Here is a 16954-nt window from a genome sequence, read left to right as displayed (position 1 = left end):
TACCACAGCCACCGAACCAGCTTTAAATTCCTGTGGCTAGAAAACAAAAAAATTATAAGATGCTAGATCTTTAAGCTAAGAACATGTAACTCGTTTTAAGATTGATTTTTTTTGATGCGTTACTTAATTATTGCAACAATTATAATATTTTGAACACAATCATGTCCATATATTTACTAAAAATACATGGTTATCAAAAAACTTAAAAAGCTTTTGCCCGTAAATTAGGTAGCACCTATAATCATATTATTTACAGTGGACTTTAAAACGTAGGTTCAGACGATGGACTTATTTTTGAGTACGTAAGTTGTGTGATGAAGTGAGCTCCAGTTACACACTCATGCGCGTGATGTATGATCACATGACAGTATGACAGATCATGTGATACTACTCAACAAAATGGCGGCACCCACGAGACTGCTCGCTTTTGCAGTGTTTGTTGCATCTTTTTGTGGTAATATAAATATTGTTTGCCTTCATCTTTTTAATGCATGCGCTGAAGTTTTTTTCATCGATGTGATAGTAAATATATGTTCAATGTTTTAATTGAGACTGTAGCTAATTGTTAATTTGTGCTTAGAAATAATTGTTTATTGTTTCTTCATATAAACAATGACATTGAATTTTTTTGTTATGTCAACCTAATTATGCCTTAATATAAAACTTAAGCATTAGGAAACATTGTATGAAGTTGACTGCTTGCATATTTTTAGCAAGGTAAATTATTTTCAGAGTGGAATATAAGTCAGATATAAATAATTTACAATACTTTTGTTTTCTGTGTCGCTAACGTGCCTAAAAGCGAAACTAAACATTTAGCATGTGATATGGACCTAGATGTTCAAAAACAGAAACAGACAGTAACTACCATTGAATAGATTGAATATATTTTATTGATTGTATGCTGTTTAATAATATGGTTTGTTCTTTTACGTGTTTATAGGTATTCACTGCGTTTATCACAGTGCTAGTGTTTACTGTCAGTATGAAAAATGCACCTACAAAATGGATGTGTTGGACGTTAAAGGTGCCACTGCATATGGCATATACAATGACACACTGGAGTCCACAGGGTGGGGCATACTGAACATCAGTGCTGGCAGGGGAGGTAATTCGGCAGAAAACGTTGACATCATGTATGCAGCTGGGTACCTGGAAGCCATCCTCACACAGAAGTATGTGGTTAAGTTGAAATAAGTTAAGTTTCATATTATTTTATGGGAAAATTATGTTTTTAAGTAAACATGTTTTTTTTATTGGCAATGAAAAGGGGACTACTTTGTACATGTATTTGCCGTCAATGAGTTAATTTATCAATACAATAACATTTTGTAATTAACTTATTGTGTCTTAAAATTGTGGTAAAATAAATAGCCACTTTATAGATTGTTGTTTTGTAAACCATAGTGCCTATATAATTGGCTATATTATGTTTCATTATTATGTGCATGTTAATAATGGTCATATAAAAAGAAATCAATATGTCTCTTAAAATTATCTTTATTGAATTATATCTAATTTATACCATTTCTTATAAAAAAAAGAACAGGTTGCAATATGTAATGGACTAAGAAACATTCCTAACTAATTCTTTCTTGATTTCAGGCGTATTTACCAGCACTACCTGAACCTTAATGATTACTTCCAAGGCAAGTTTCAAAACGACACCAAGTGGATTGACGCAGTGAAGAGTTTCTTTCTTGAGCAGGACCTTTACATGAGGAGGATGATCAGGAACAACGCCCCCACCAATCCTTACTGGAGACATGTGGCTTACATTGTGGCGCAGTACGATGGCTTGATAGCGGGGTATGGGGCTGTAGCACCAGCCGATATGGTATGTATGTTTAATTTATCCTGACGGATCCATTGACAAACTGTCTGTTAATTCTGATTTGATGCTCAACACGCCAAAGATAATGCATGAAAAATGTATATGTTTACATGGAATTGTTCTTTCAGTCTTGAGATGGAACATGTAGAGGATGAATTAATATTGTTAACAGCACAGAATAAATTATCTTTTTGGGGAAAAATACTACTTTTTATTGTTCTTTTATATTTATTATATGGGCATTAGACTTACTTACTAAAACACGGTATTGGTGCTGATTTGCATTTTTTTATGTTATATCCATGGCTAAGAAAAAATATACAAGATAGGAATTAATTCTAAAGGTCCACTACACTGGCATATACCCATCTTACTTTCCTGAAAATTTCAAGAGACTAGTGCTACACGTTCTTGAGATATACCATGAAACATGCTCTAAAAATGGCCTTTTTTTAGCATTATGCAGTCTCACTTGAAAAAATCTATTGATTTAAATGAGAAATGCTCTTGATATCAGCAACAAATGATGCAAACATTAGTATAATCTTACACAGACTTGTATCCGGTACGATTTGCTGCTTGAATTAATGAAATAGGTAAAATATTATGGATTTTATAAGTAAAAAACTACCAGCAGGGATTTTGTTTCAACACTAAAATTCAAACATATACTTATTGTTATACTCCAATTATTGGTACAAAATTTCAGTAAATAAACTTGTATTAACATAAAAAATTCAGTTATGTATTAGGATAAGTACAAAACCCATTCAAACTACTAGATAAGCCGGGGTTTTAGCAATAATGATAGTTCATTGGTAAATCTTTTTATTTAAAATTCTGTAGTGTCTGTAACCTTTGAAAGTTTTATGTGGCAATAGTTTAGAAGTTTTTCCATTCAAAAGTATAAATACTACATTTGCTAATGTGTATTCATGTCATGTCTAAGTTGGCTGAAATTTGCCTTGCTAAAATATTATCATTATTGAAAAAATACTACTTAGAAAAAGTTACAGACACTACAAAAATGTGTAAAAAATGAAGGAAAAAAATCCCTGTTCTATTTCTCATAAATATTTTGTTTTACTCATGTGAAAGTTCCATCTTTTATGTTGGAATGTTACATCATACATTGTGCAATAGACTAATGTGCAAAAAAAGGTAATGCAAGACCTCTTGGGATGAAATATTGTAAGCATTCTTGTGGAATTATTTTATGAACAATTTATTTAGGAACAATATAACCTGATTTTCTTTTTCTAAAATGATTGATCTAAATATGTCTGTGTTCTTTACGATGATACAACCCTTTAATATGGAGAGAAGACAAGAACAAACCTCTTGTAATGACTCAGGTATGTATCTACCATTTTGATTATGCTACGCTAAAATTCGTGGTGTCTGTAACCACTAACTTCCTTCTGTAAGCCTTTAACATTTTTTGTTATATGCGAGTAAAATGAAACAAAATTGTATTTTGTATTACATTGCTGATGTCTAAGGTGCATTATTTAGACATTTTCTGTCTGAAATTCGAATTATTTATCATAATGATGTAAATAAATTGTCTTCATAGTGTAGCTTTCTATAAACTGGCATTTTTTCAATTATCTCCTAGAATATGCAATTGGAAACATAGTTTTTTGCATTAAATATCATGAGAACAGTAAATCCAAACAAAACCATTTGAGAATTTACTGAGATCAGTCACAATATCAAACAGTTTGTTTTGATGGTCATATGTTTACAGACTCTACAATGCCTACACATTTAACTTATTATTGTTCATGCTATCAAAGAGCATATGAAATCATTTTTAAAGCTAAAGTTATGAGTTTTAACCACGTCTGAAGTAACTTCTGTTTTTTACTTTGATCCAAATGGCTGCATTTAATCATTTCCTTTGCTTATGAATGGATCAATGAAGACATGCGCACTGTATGCTTTACACTACATGTATATAAATTTACATTCTTATACTTTAATTAGTAGCAGAAACTTTGAAGAAAGGAAAATGAATTTTGTTTCTTGCTTGGTTCTCTTTTGGTCTGATACCTGATTAATTAATGCTTTTTTTTTTGTTAAGATAGTAATCACTTTTGGTTTTTTGCTTTATTTCAACATTTTATAACCTGTAGTTGATGTTAAAGTGAAAATATCTGAAGTTTTGAAGTTCTGCTAAGTTTTTCTTGCATGTTTTATGACTAGTGTAGTGTCTGTAACTTGTATTATACCATAGGATGAAAATGTTAGATAAAAAAATGCATGCATGATCAAATAAAATTCAACTTGATTTGAGTAGGGGATACCTTGAGCTTTAAAAATAACACCAAGGAAATGCTGTATCTACAATAATTTTTTTTGAGTAAGTGAGACTACTTTCAGCACCAATACCGTGTTTTAGCCGTTTAAACATAATGAAGTTCCAGAAAAAATACTTTTTGTGTACCTTTATTTAACCCTTTCCCACTTTCCCAATCAAAATGAAAATGGCTATGTGCAAAGAACATAAAACCAGAACAGCCTGCGAGTAACTCGCAGTCTGTTCAGGTTTTATGCTGTTTGCTGCTCATCCATATCTAATGATTATAAATGATGCCTTTAAAACTTGAATTTAGTAAGAAAGGCCTTTAATTAAACTTTCTAAGGCACTACAAATATGTATCTAATTGGGAAAGGGTTCATCCTATTCTGCTCTGTTATCCATATCATAATTGTAATCTTCTACAGACATTGGATGTGTATGCCTTTCAAATGCTGAATGGGAACGGAGACATGTTGGACATGCTCAGTGCTGTGAAACCAGATAGCTTACCTGACTTCACCAAGATGTCTAAAGAAGAGATCACATCCTACATTGCACAGAATGGTCGTTGCTCCGCTCTTGTCAAGGCACGTTTTGTTGTCAAGTTTGAGAGTTTGTAAGATTTAAGTATAGGGAGATTTTTCACTCAACTTGTAAGTATCTTTACCTTTACGGATATCAAACTCAGTTAATCTAGGTTACATTGATGTATTTGATGATATGATAATTATGGTCATATGATATGGTATGATGTATTAAATTTGTATCAGTTATGTTTTTATGCCCCTGGCATCTACTGAGACCTAGAGGCCCATAGCAATTGGCCTGTTTTTAATTCCATTCGTTCTAAAATACTTGACCCTAGGTGAAACATTTTGAATAATTACAGCTTGCCACACAGCTATGATACCTGCATGGATGGTATATTTCAGCTCTCAAAACACCATCGTCCCTTGACCTCTTTTTGCTCTTTCTGGACCTAATTTTGGTTTTAAATAAATTCTCGAGATCCTTGGTTCCCACAAAATGATGCTTTCGTCTTATATAAATTCTGCTTGTTACAAAGCTTGATTCTTGCATGGATGTTATCTATTAACACTTTGAACACGTCCACATCACCTGACCTCTTTTAGAAGATTCATATTCTTGGTTATCCCAAAATAACTGTTTCGCTCTATATTAGTAATATTAGTTACACCGTTAGTAACTGACGGTGTATGGGATATACACCCTCAGAAATGTCATACCATGTACAAGAGTGAAGCTCCGGTTTGGTATTAAATTACTGAGGGTGTATATCCCATACACTGTCAGTTACTAACGTTGTAACGGTTATATCTCAACCGACTACTGGATTACTCTGTGGGTATGGAAATTACTCGGGGTGTATGGAAAATACTCCATGGACACGTGACTTCTCTAAGCCAATCGGATTAGGTCATTTTTGTAGGAGGTGAGATATTGCATCCTACATATTTTGTACTTGATGATGTATTTGAACACTATCAATGCACCCACATCACCCTACCTTATTGTGACTGTGTCATTACCTTCTTTTGTTCTTATTCAGAATGTCTGCATTGTTGGTTAACCCAAAATGACACATTTCGTCTCACATTAATACTGGTTGCAAGAAGGCTTTAATATTTGCATGAATATTATCTATTAAAAACTCTCAACTCACCTGACCACTTTAGACCTTGACTTTGAAATACTTTAGGACTCATTCAGAAGGTCAACAATTTTGATTAACACAAACTGACTGTTCGATTAACATCAATATTGCTTACTAAACTTTAGATACTTCCATGCTACACTCACATGACCTGACCTAGTTACGTCCAGCCTATACTCCGCACACACTTACATGACCTGACCTAGATACTTCCATGCTACAATCAAAACACTCACATGACCTGACCTCATTTTGGCATTGATATTGACCTAATTTTGGACTAAGACTTGTTGATATGGACTAATGAATAGGTATTAAAGAAGCTTCCACCAGGGGATATGCATTTATTTGGAAGCAGCATTTTGTTAAAACTAATATGTAAATTGAAGATTTGAATTAAATGCTTTTTAAAAGTATTATTACAAACAAATGCATTAAGTTAAGTGAAACATTTATATATGAAATGTTCAGATATAGGCTGAAAGAAAGCTCTAACAAAATAAAGTTTTCTTCCAATTGTTTGCAATCAATTTGTTTCATTAACCTTATTTGGTAAAAAAAAGATTTCCGTTTAAATCTTAAGAGTGTAATAAACATGGGTCTTAAGATTACTGCATAGACTTTGGTCAATTTTTTTATTATCAATGATATCATGTTGTCATGGCTTACAGGTGCTGGGGGCGTATGAAGACGTGTTCATGTCTCACTCCAGTTGGTTCATCTATCAGGCCACCATGCGTATCTACAAGCACTACAACTTCAATGTGGACGACCCTGACACTGCCACTCAGAGAATGTCCTTCTCCAGTTACCCTGGTAACGCAACACTGTAGAAAAAATTATTAAAGATTTCAATACCCTTACTGACCTGCATGTGTCAGGATAGCTTAGAATGTGTTCAGCATTATAACTATGCCATGGAATCTATCAATATCTGCTCAGGATAGTGGTTAATGTTCATTACCAAGACACCCATATTGGCAAACCTCACTTAACATGGCCATTGACCAAAATCACCTTAAAAATGAACCGGAAACAAATGTATACCAGCTATTTCTTGGTGTGTAACTTTATTTGTATCATATGAAGTTGCTATATCAGAAAACACTTTGATATTTATTACCATTCCTTATCCCTATACCACTTAGATACGTAATTTGACGCATTTGTAGTCCCTTCGAAAATTTAATTTAATCAAAGACGTTTTTTAACAGATTCAAGTTTTAAAGGCTTCATTTCCAACCCTTAGATACTGATGAGCAGCAAACAGCATAAAGCCTGAACGGACTGCGAGTTACTCGCAGGCTGTTCTGGTTTTATACGGTTGCACATAGTCATTTTCACTTTGCTTCTGAGTAGGAAAAGGGTTATCACCCATTTTCACTTTTACCGTGTCCTAACTGAGTAAAAAAATAATTCCAATGAAATATTTCTATGATCAATTGAATTTTTTTAGTTGTATTAATTTATCACCAACACTGAAATTTACAACAAATTAATATTTTAAAAGTTGTTGTTGACGCCCAGGCATATTCTACCCATATCACAAAACCACACTTTTGTCAATATTATGTAATGATAACAGCATCGTGTTCAAATACGTCTTATGGAGACCAAAAGTAACTTTGATTAATATTGAAAATATGTAAGTATATTTATTGTATTTTGTTAAACATGTACAATTTACTTGTAATTACATTTATTGTATTTTGTTATACATGTGCAATTTACTTGTACATTGCCTATTGTTTATATACAAGTATAATACTATTATCGAAAAATATTATTTAGGCAATCGTAACTTTACCTTTTTGAAAACCTTCAGGTAATAACTATAATAGTCATATTAAAAATTAGGCGCAGTAAAAGAGCAGTTGCAACCAAACACATATTCATGTGGCAGATACCAGTTTGAAAATCTCATCTGCAGTTTGTTAATTTGACGAAGGACAGGTACACCAAAGCAAGTTTTGTAAAGAAATGCGTCTATTTTATATGAGCTTAGCTCAAGGAAAACGGGGCTTAATGCATGTGATGAGCCTGTGCTGATACAACACTTTCCTCCTATTCTGCATTTTTGTTAAAGGCTTCCTTTAACCCTTTCCCACTCAGAAGCAAATTGAAAATGGCTGTGCAAACGGTATAAAACCAGAAAAGCCTGCAAGTGACTCGCAGTCTGTTCAGGTTTTATTCTGTTCGCTGCCCATCAGTATCTAAGTTTTGAGATGAAGCCTTTAACAATTGAATCTAGTAAGAAAGGTCTTTAATTAAATTTAATTTTCTAAAGGACTACAAATGCGTCATAATTTGTATCTAAGTGGTAAAGGGTTAAAAAAACAAGAAACCCATAAAGCCAAAAGTGTTGTCCCTGATAAGTGCATCCAGTTTGCACAGGCTTATCATGCATGTAGCCCAGTTTTCCCTGAGAGGGGTTCATTTGGTATTGGCAGGATTCCTGGAGTCTCTGGATGATTTCTACCTGATGAGCAGTGGGCTGGTGATGCTGCAGACCACCAACAATGTGTTCAACGCCTCGCTGTACAAGCTGGTCACCCCACAGGCACTACTCGCCTGGCACCGAGTCAGGCTTGCTAACATGATGGCACATGGAGGCAAAGAATGGGCCAAAATCTTTGCAGAAAATAACTCAGGTTTTTCTTTATTTTTACATGGTGTTGCCTTATTGTTAATATTCTAAATTTACACAGCCGCAAAAGTGGCCATCCCACAATGTCAACGTTTCTAATTGTTCCATCTTGATACATTATAACATTGAGTGTCGATAAATGTTCCTCTCTACTTAAACAAAGTCTGTTTGATCTTTACTTGGTCACACATAGAACTATGGTAAATATTTGTCTATTAAAGAATTCTTCAGTTGTATAAAGATAGATTTTTCTTCCTTTCAGTATTACTGTGTAAATTTTCCAAAGATTTGAAGAACATTAACTGATTTCTGTATTCAATCATGGAGTGTAGTTTATCACGAATACATGTACATACAATTTGAACGGATTATTTGTCCCCCTAATACTTTAAGAAGTACTGACTTGTCACACATATAACTATCATAAAATTATTTGCTATTTATGGTTATAAAAAGTACTTTATTTCAATTAATATTTTAAGTGTCCAAATGTTAATAGCTAGAGACGTAACCCTTTTGGAAAATGTAGCTGATTCTGTGTTCAACTGTTCACACTATTCCCCTGTTAGGGACCTACAACAACCAGTACATGATAGTGGACCTGAAGCAGATAGAGTTACAGAAGGCCATTCATGATGACGCTCTCTGGGTTGTGGAACAGATCCCCGGGCTGGTGGAATACGCTGACACCACACCCATATTGAGAACAGGTCACGTGTTGACATCTACTAGGGGCATAGCCATTTAGCTTCCTTTACCACTTAGATACTTATTTGACTTAGAAAGTTAAATTTAATTAACCCTTTCTTACTATGTGCAAGGCTTTAAAGGCTTCATTGCCAACCCTCAGATACAGTCAAGTTACCATTACCGGATCATTACCCATAGCGCATCACTTTGATGTTCAAGACTGCGTAGCGCGATAAACAGTTGACATTTTTAGATGATTTTTTGCACACAGCATCTTCAAGGCCTATTCTTTAAAATGCATTGATTGAGTCGTAATCAGAGCTACTCTTTACAAACATTTTGGTATGTTTTGTTGACATGTATATACGACTTTGTTGACTTCCGTCTCGTTTCCAAATAGAGGTTGAACATTATTTGTTGGGGCATGCTATAACTCTGTTGGAAAGTAATAAGTTTACGCATTAATTTAAAGGCCATTTAGTAGTCTTTCTGCCTGCAAAAGTCCATTTTACTTTTGATTTGTGTTTAAGATTTTGCAACACCTTAAATGAAATGAAGAATTAGGACAATAACAGATCAAGCGTGATAATATGCGTATTGATAATATATTATATTGAAATATATGCAAATCTTGTTTATTCTTTCAATAAATGATCTCAATCTCAATGTTTTATTTATGTTTCATGTTCAACATCGATGATTAGATATGATTCAAACAATTTACATAGTTTATGAGATGCCCATATCTTTTCAATCTATTTAGGATTTTCAACAGATTATTCACACAATAATATCATGCCTAAAGTGTAGATACAAGATAACATATAGAAAACAATTAATAACAAACACAATTAATATAATTTATAACTGGCAATGTTACTTGGTCATTGTAAACAACACAGTTAATCTTTCAACAGTTAAAATACCGTGTTAGATGCCCTCCTGAATGGTTTCGATCACGTGATCTGTTATGGCTACAACTGATCCATTAATGCATGAATTCTGAGGTGAAAAAAAGGTATCACAAATACATTTTGCCTGCGCTTAAAAATAAGACTATGCGCTGAAACAGTAAGCAAAGGTAATATTCAATCAAACTGGTGTTAAAGAAGTCGCAAAACATTTATTGCTTTTCACTAGAACAATTATTATAATGCTACTGATCCGGTAATTGTAACTTGACTGTACTGATGAGCAGCAAACAGCATAAACCTGAACAGACTATGAACTACTAGCAGGCTGTTCTGGATTTATGCTATTGCACTTTTTGCATCATTTTCACTTTGCTTTTGATTGAGAATTGTTTAAAGGTGTGCTGTAAAATATCTAATATAACTCCTTAAAACAAGGTTAAGCAAAGATATTTAACTAAAACTTCACACATTTCCTTATGATCTTGATCTAAGGTCACTGACAAATGCCCATGACTGTGCCTTTTAGCAAAATACTGTCCCTTTTGAACTAAGAAAAGATGATTCTTTTACATGTTTTCATTTAACCGAAATTAAACTTCATACATGTATTCAGAATCAAAGTTATAAGGTCACTGACCTCTGTGATTTAAAAGTATTATAGTAAAATTTAGCACTTTTTTGTATTTTGAAATATTCAAGCTTGAATTAATATATACTGATATATTGTAATACAGAAAGTCAATTGAAACTTCCAATAAGCCTATGGGGTAATTATGTGTGTCACTTACACAAAATGTACATTTTATTATTAAAGCTGGAGAAAAGTGGAGTGTGCTGTCATAGGAAAACTCTTGCCTTTTCACAGGAACTTATGAAGGTTAACTTGTTGTAATTAGCTATAAACCATATGTGACAAAAAATTATGTAGGGAACTCCTTGTTTTCACTGTTACATAGCAAAAGGTAAAGAACCAAATATACGTCTTCAAATATATTAGAAAAATGAAAATTTCAATTTCAAACAATGTCTGCTGAGGTCTGGTTTCCATTTGCAAAAAATATTTCAACTAAAGAGTACACTTTTGTTGTTTATGCGATTGGAGACCTAGCTAAAAATAAAATTATATTGTTTCTAACAGGTTATTGGCCATCATACAATGTTCCGTTCTTTGAGCGTATTTACAATCTGAGTGGTTACCCGGACTTTGCTGAGGAGCACGGTACAGATTTCACATACCAACTTGCTCCCAGAGCCAAAATCTTCCGTCGAGACGCGGGCAAAGTGACAGATTTCACCAGCATGAAGAACATCATGAGATACAATGGTGATTTATTGTAATTCTTAATGAATTACTTGAGTGCTTCAGTTATGTATAACATTTCATAATGTGGATTAAATGTAACACTGCTTTATCCGCTAATCGTTTCTTTCTTACTAAAGTGTCCTGTTTAATCCTCAATATAAAGTGCACAGTGCATATTTAGCATATTCAGCAGCATAGTGCACAGTTCATAAATATGTTTGAGCGGGTCGCTGGTAAAACTGGGATTAATGCATGTGCGTAAAGTGTCATCCCAGATTAGCCTGTGCAGTCCGCACAGTCTAATCAGGGACGACACTTTCTGCTTTTTAGTTTCAAGGAAGTCCCTTCTTAAGGAAAAATCAAGTGTAGGCGGAATGTGACATCCCTGATTAGCCTGTGCGGACTGTAGGCACATGTATTAAGCCCAGTTTTCTCAGAAAAATGCTTAATGGATAATAGCATGTGGGTAAAGTGTCGTCCTTGATTAGCCTGTGCAGTCCACAAATAACAAATATGTTAACTGTGTTTCAAAATAAGTATGCATAGAAATTCTTTAGCTTATGTTTTTTAAGTGACCTATTTGCATATTAGCATATAGCCATATAGCCATCTACTCACTACAGACTACACAGAGGACCCCTATTCTGAAGATGATTCCTGCAACACCATCTGCTGCCGTGGCGACCTGCGCGAGAGCTCACCGGGTCCATTTGGTTGCTATGACACCAAGGTAAGCTCATATTTGACAATATGAGCTCATTATGGTATGACAGGCTGTCAAATTTACTTTCCTTTGTTATATTAACGCGTTAAACAACAAATTATTCCATTTCTTATCGACATTGTGATACATGTACAGGATTTAGATAGATGGAAGTGAAAATTTACTGATTAATTAGTTTAGATCACAGCTAGGCTCTTTATTATATTGGCTCAAAAAGTTTACTTATTGTTTTAGCCGAATTGTTTTGAGAATAAGTTCTGAAGACTTTTATATTTATATTCCCCCGTTTTATCACCTTTTTCCAGTAATTGTTTCTAAAATTTACTAAAAATTACTTGTGGAACTAATTACTGATTTATTTAAATTTATTTGTGAAACGTATCTGACCCGTGGCGTTAAAGCTTTTAACCCCTCAGTATGACCCCCTGCTGTCCCCCAGGTATCCAGCTACGCCATGGCAACCAACCTGCAGGCTGACGTCATCAACGGCCCCACCCTGGGGACCCGCCTGCAGCCCTTCCAGTGGACAGACGCTTACAAACAATCCCATGTGGGTCTCCCAGGAACATATGACTTCCCGTTCCTACGCACCCAACCACTTCCCTCACCATAGTTACATTGATCGGAAGTTAGTGATGTGTGTTGATGTATACATAACACTTGAGTAGAAATAATAAGATAATATATTAAACTATTTTATTGACGTTTTCTTTGTGAACAGTTTTGATGAACTACAAAACAAACAAAAAATGAAGTATGTTTTTATTAAATCATAACGTTACATGTCTTCTTACACGACAATACCACATGTTTTAATACTTATTTGAGTATAGAAAATCAAATACATTTCCACAAAAAATATTATGAATTAGCATGGAATGCTAAAGAGGAAGAGTATAAAGGTTGTACGTGAGTTGTAGTCCAGTTTTTAGGACTGTAAGAATTAAATTAATGTTATCAATATAATATGTCATATACTACTGGTATTTACATTAAGATGCCATGTATCTATGGTGATAAATTTATTTTTTCTGGTTGTAAAAATAGTAATACTGTATAACATCTGTAATATCTTTGCATAACACATGCTTAACGTGATTCTATGATAAACTATGATTTAGTTGAAATATAAGAAGTTCCAGATATATTTTTGAAATATATTTATCGGAGTTATACTTTTTTACATTTTTGCCCCTTTTTCTGTATGTTAAGGTTGATATCATATCTGTGATATATTTCTTAATGAAACATTTATTCACATGCCTTAAACATGTAACCATGGAAAATGATTGCCTTGAACAGAGCCATTCTTTGAAGAAGTGTATCATGTTCACCTGTTAGTGTTATTAAATCATATGCGTGCAATATTTGGTGTTTGGCTTGGTATAATTTTTATCGCCATATGACACACGTTTTGCAAAAATATGTCTTATGGCATACGACTTATTTTAGACCAGCCTAGGCATCCGCACTGTCTGTTCAGGATCTATCCTGCCATCTAGTCCCCCAAGCGGACAGCTTAGATCCTGAACAGACTAGTATGTGGCTTAGTTGGCCGCATATCGCGTAAGACCCATTTTTGCATGACGCGGATCATACGTTTAGTGACGCCCTATATCTGTATTCTTTGTAGATTGAAGATTAATTGTGTGGTTTTGAAAATGACGTCCATTATAATTGAGACGTGCTTTGGGAAAACCCGGGTTAAATGCATGTACGTTACAGATTAATCAGGGCCGACACTTCCCGCTTCAACTGGATATTCTTTAATAATAGACTTCCTTTCGAAAAAAATCAATGAAAGCGGAAAGTGTCTCCCTGATTAGCCTTCAACCCTTTGCATGCTGGGAAATTTTTCGTCTGCTAAAATGTCGTCTGCTGAATTTCTAAAATAAGCATTTTGTTAGATTTTTTTAGCTCACCTGAGCACAACGTGCTCATGGTGAGCTATTGTGATCGCCTTTTGTCCGTCGTGCGTTGTGCGTCGTGCGTCGTCAACATTTACCTTGTTAACACTCTAGAGGCCACATTTATTGTCCAATCTTCATGAAACTTACTCAGGACATGTGTCCCAATAATATCTTGGACGAGTTCGAAAATGGTTCCGGTTGATTGAAAAACATGGCCGCCAAGGGGCATGGCAGTTTTATATATAGCAAACCTTGTTAACACTCTAGAAGTCACATTTATTTCCGATCTTCATGAAACTTTGTCAGAACATGTGTCCCAATAATATCTTGGACGAGTTCCAAAATGGTTCCGGTTGGTTGAAAAACATGGCCGCCAGGGGGCGTGGCAGTTTTCCTAATATGGCTATAGTAAAACCTTGTTAACACTCTAGAAGTCACATTTTTAGTCCAATCTTCATGAAACTTTGTCAGAACATATGTGCCAATAATATCTTGGACGAGTTCGAAAATAATTCCGGTTGGTTGAAAAACATGGCCGCCAGGGGGCGTGGCAGTTTTCCATATATGGCTATAGTAAAACCTTGTTAACACTCTAGAAGTCACATTTTTAGTCCAATCTTCATGAAACTTGGTCAAAACATGTGTCCTAATAATATCTTGGGCGAGTTCGAAAATGGTTCCAGTTGTATGAAAAACATGGCCGCCATGGGGCGGGGCAGTTTTCCTTATATGGCTTTACTGTATGGTAAAACCTTATTAACACTCTAGAAGTCACATTTGTGGTCCAATGCTCATGAAACTTGGTCAGAATATTTGAACTAATAATATCTGGGCTAAGCTCAAAAATGGTTGAGATCAGTAAAAAAACATGGCCGCAAGGGGGCGTGGCATTTTTCCTTAAATGGCTATTTACTACAAAACCTTGTTAATACTCTAGAAGTCACATTTATTATCCAATCTTTATGAAACTTGATCTGAATATTTGTTCTAACAATAGCTTGAGTGAGTTTGAAAATGGTAATGGTTTGTTGAAAAACATGGCCGCCAGGGGGGGGGGGCAGTTGTCCTTATATGGCTTTAGTGAAAACTTGTTGACACTATATTAGCCACATTTATTGGCCAATCTCATGAAACTTGGTCAGAACATTTATCCCAATGAAAGTTTGCCAGAGATTGAAGCTGGGTCATATGAGCTCAAAAACTAGGTCACAAGGTCAAATATAAAAAAAACATGTTAAAAGTCACTTTTTTGGTCCACGTTCTGTGGCGTCTCATCTGGATCCAAACTGTTTGCACAGGACTTCAAAATTCGGTTCCCGCACTGAAAGAGTTATTCTTGCCATTAGCTTAACAATGTGGACAAACATTCCGAACATAGCTTAACAATGTGGACAAACATTCCGAACATAGCTTAACAATGTGGACAAACATTCCGAACATAGCTTAACAATGTGGACAAACATTCCGAACATAGCTTAACAATGTGGACAAACATTCCGAACATAGCTTAACAATGTGGACAAACATTCCGAACAAGTATGTTCCCTTACATTCAAATCATATGCTCATGATCTGATATATTCTGTATAACATTGAGATTATGTATTCTTATATTCTATTTGCATTTTTTTTCAAATAAACATTAATGACATGACAACGTGTGTTCGTAGTTTTTCATATCCTAAAGCTGCAATCTCGCTCGCTTGCGATGATTTTTCACAGGTACTGGCCGAACCACACGAATTATGCAGTCGTTTCCATACTTAAACGAAACATTTAAGTAGTGCATTAGTTTTCCCAGTAATTTGAGTAAGATATCACTTTTTGTCTTTTATATGAGATACATGTATATATAATAATTCGTTAATATCCGCAAATTCGTTAATATCCGCTAATCTCCAGATGTTTCCTTATAAAAAATGAAATACTTAGTAAACACTCGTCGTCGTTGTTTTTAAATTAAGTATACTTTTATCTACGAAATGGTTTAGTGATCTATGTGTCAAAACAGTTTTGGCAATGGTATTCGATAATTACTTTCCAAGCGTTTTCTTCGAATCCTCTCCTCGGACATTTTGATTGCACTTTACCGTATAACCGTGTAGCGGACAGAGTCTTACTGCAGGAAATATCTGCCTTTAAAAAGCATAGAGAGTAGTATTTTTCGTCAATATTTAACTAAAAGAAATAAGCTAAATGACAAAGTCAAAACAATGTAAATCAGGACATTTTGTTGGGAGGCGGCAAAAGAAATAGGGCACAAACTATGTGTGCGAAACAGCATGCACCAAAAAATTTAGGTCAATGAAAGCATTCGCGATCATGTGACAAACATTTTAAATATGCGTATTTGATAGGATTGTTGAATACATTTATACCTTTATTTGACTTATTAAAATATTCAACACCATTATCATACAGTTCAAGTTGCCATTGTTACCTAGTGGCATTAAGAATCTAAAAAAATGCATGTTTCGGTGTACCACGTAAACTTGTATTGTAGTTATTTTCAAGGTTGGATGTCAGCCCATGAGAAGCGCTTACATAATAATAATAAAATAATAATTATAAAAAATATATAATAATAATAATAATAGTAAGAATAATAATAAGAATAATACTGATTTGATTCCATACATGATAGAACTTTAGAAGTATTCTATTTTACGCAAGGCACAAATAACAATATGATCGTCAAGTATTTCTATTATTAGTGGGGCTGTAGAGCTACAATCAAGTATTTCTATTATTAGTGGGGCTGTAGAGCTACAATCAAAACGGCTAAATCGGTTACGTTAGCATTTAATGTTCCTGGTAGTGTTGACAATTAGAACGAATGGCCAGATTCTTCTCAATTGTTGTGTTTCGTGTATGAACGAACTGGCGACATCTGTTCCTGAGGTTGGGGCACATCAAGGCGAGAACGGAAACGCGGATTTTGAAGATCTAACA

At 34.4% G+C, this 16954-nt stretch overlaps 1 protein-coding gene across 1 annotated transcript; it reads left to right on the top strand.

The window, feature by feature from the left end:
* Positions 1–294: 294 nt before the first annotated feature.
* On the top strand, positions 295–15659 carry LOC127866647 (phospholipase B-like 1). Its single transcript, XM_052407352.1, has 10 exons — positions 295–454; positions 944–1175; positions 1606–1837; positions 4565–4726; positions 6486–6630; positions 8265–8465; positions 9031–9171; positions 11204–11389; positions 11992–12098; positions 12532–15659. The coding sequence occupies exons 1-10, from the start codon at positions 370–372 to the stop codon at positions 12703–12705; spliced, it is 1665 nt and encodes a 554-aa protein (XP_052263312.1). The 5' UTR covers positions 295–369; the 3' UTR covers positions 12706–15659.
* The last annotated feature ends 1295 nt before the right edge of the window (positions 15660–16954 follow it).

The sequence above is a fragment of the Dreissena polymorpha genome, chromosome 2, assembly GCF_020536995.1.
Source record: "Dreissena polymorpha isolate Duluth1 chromosome 2, UMN_Dpol_1.0, whole genome shotgun sequence".
Taxonomy (NCBI): Eukaryota; Metazoa; Mollusca; class Bivalvia; order Myida; family Dreissenidae; genus Dreissena; species Dreissena polymorpha.
The sequence above is the reverse complement of the archived record's forward strand: the minus strand, read 5'-3'. Positions and strand labels throughout refer to the sequence as shown.

What these genes read in the sequence shown, in the direction of transcription:
- LOC127866647 (XM_052407352.1), top strand. Translation starts at nt 370, where the DNA reads ATGACAGATCATGTGATACTACTCAACAAAATGGCGGCACCCACGAGA. An exon ending in CTTTGCAGAAAATAACTCAG is followed by an intron (nt 8,466 to 9,030) that starts GTTTTTCTTTAT and finishes TTCCCCTGTTAG; the next exon opens with GGACCTACAACAACCAGTAC. An exon ending in GAACATCATGAGATACAATG is followed by an intron (nt 11,390 to 11,991) that starts GTGATTTATTGT and finishes TACTCACTACAG; the next exon opens with ACTACACAGAGGACCCCTAT.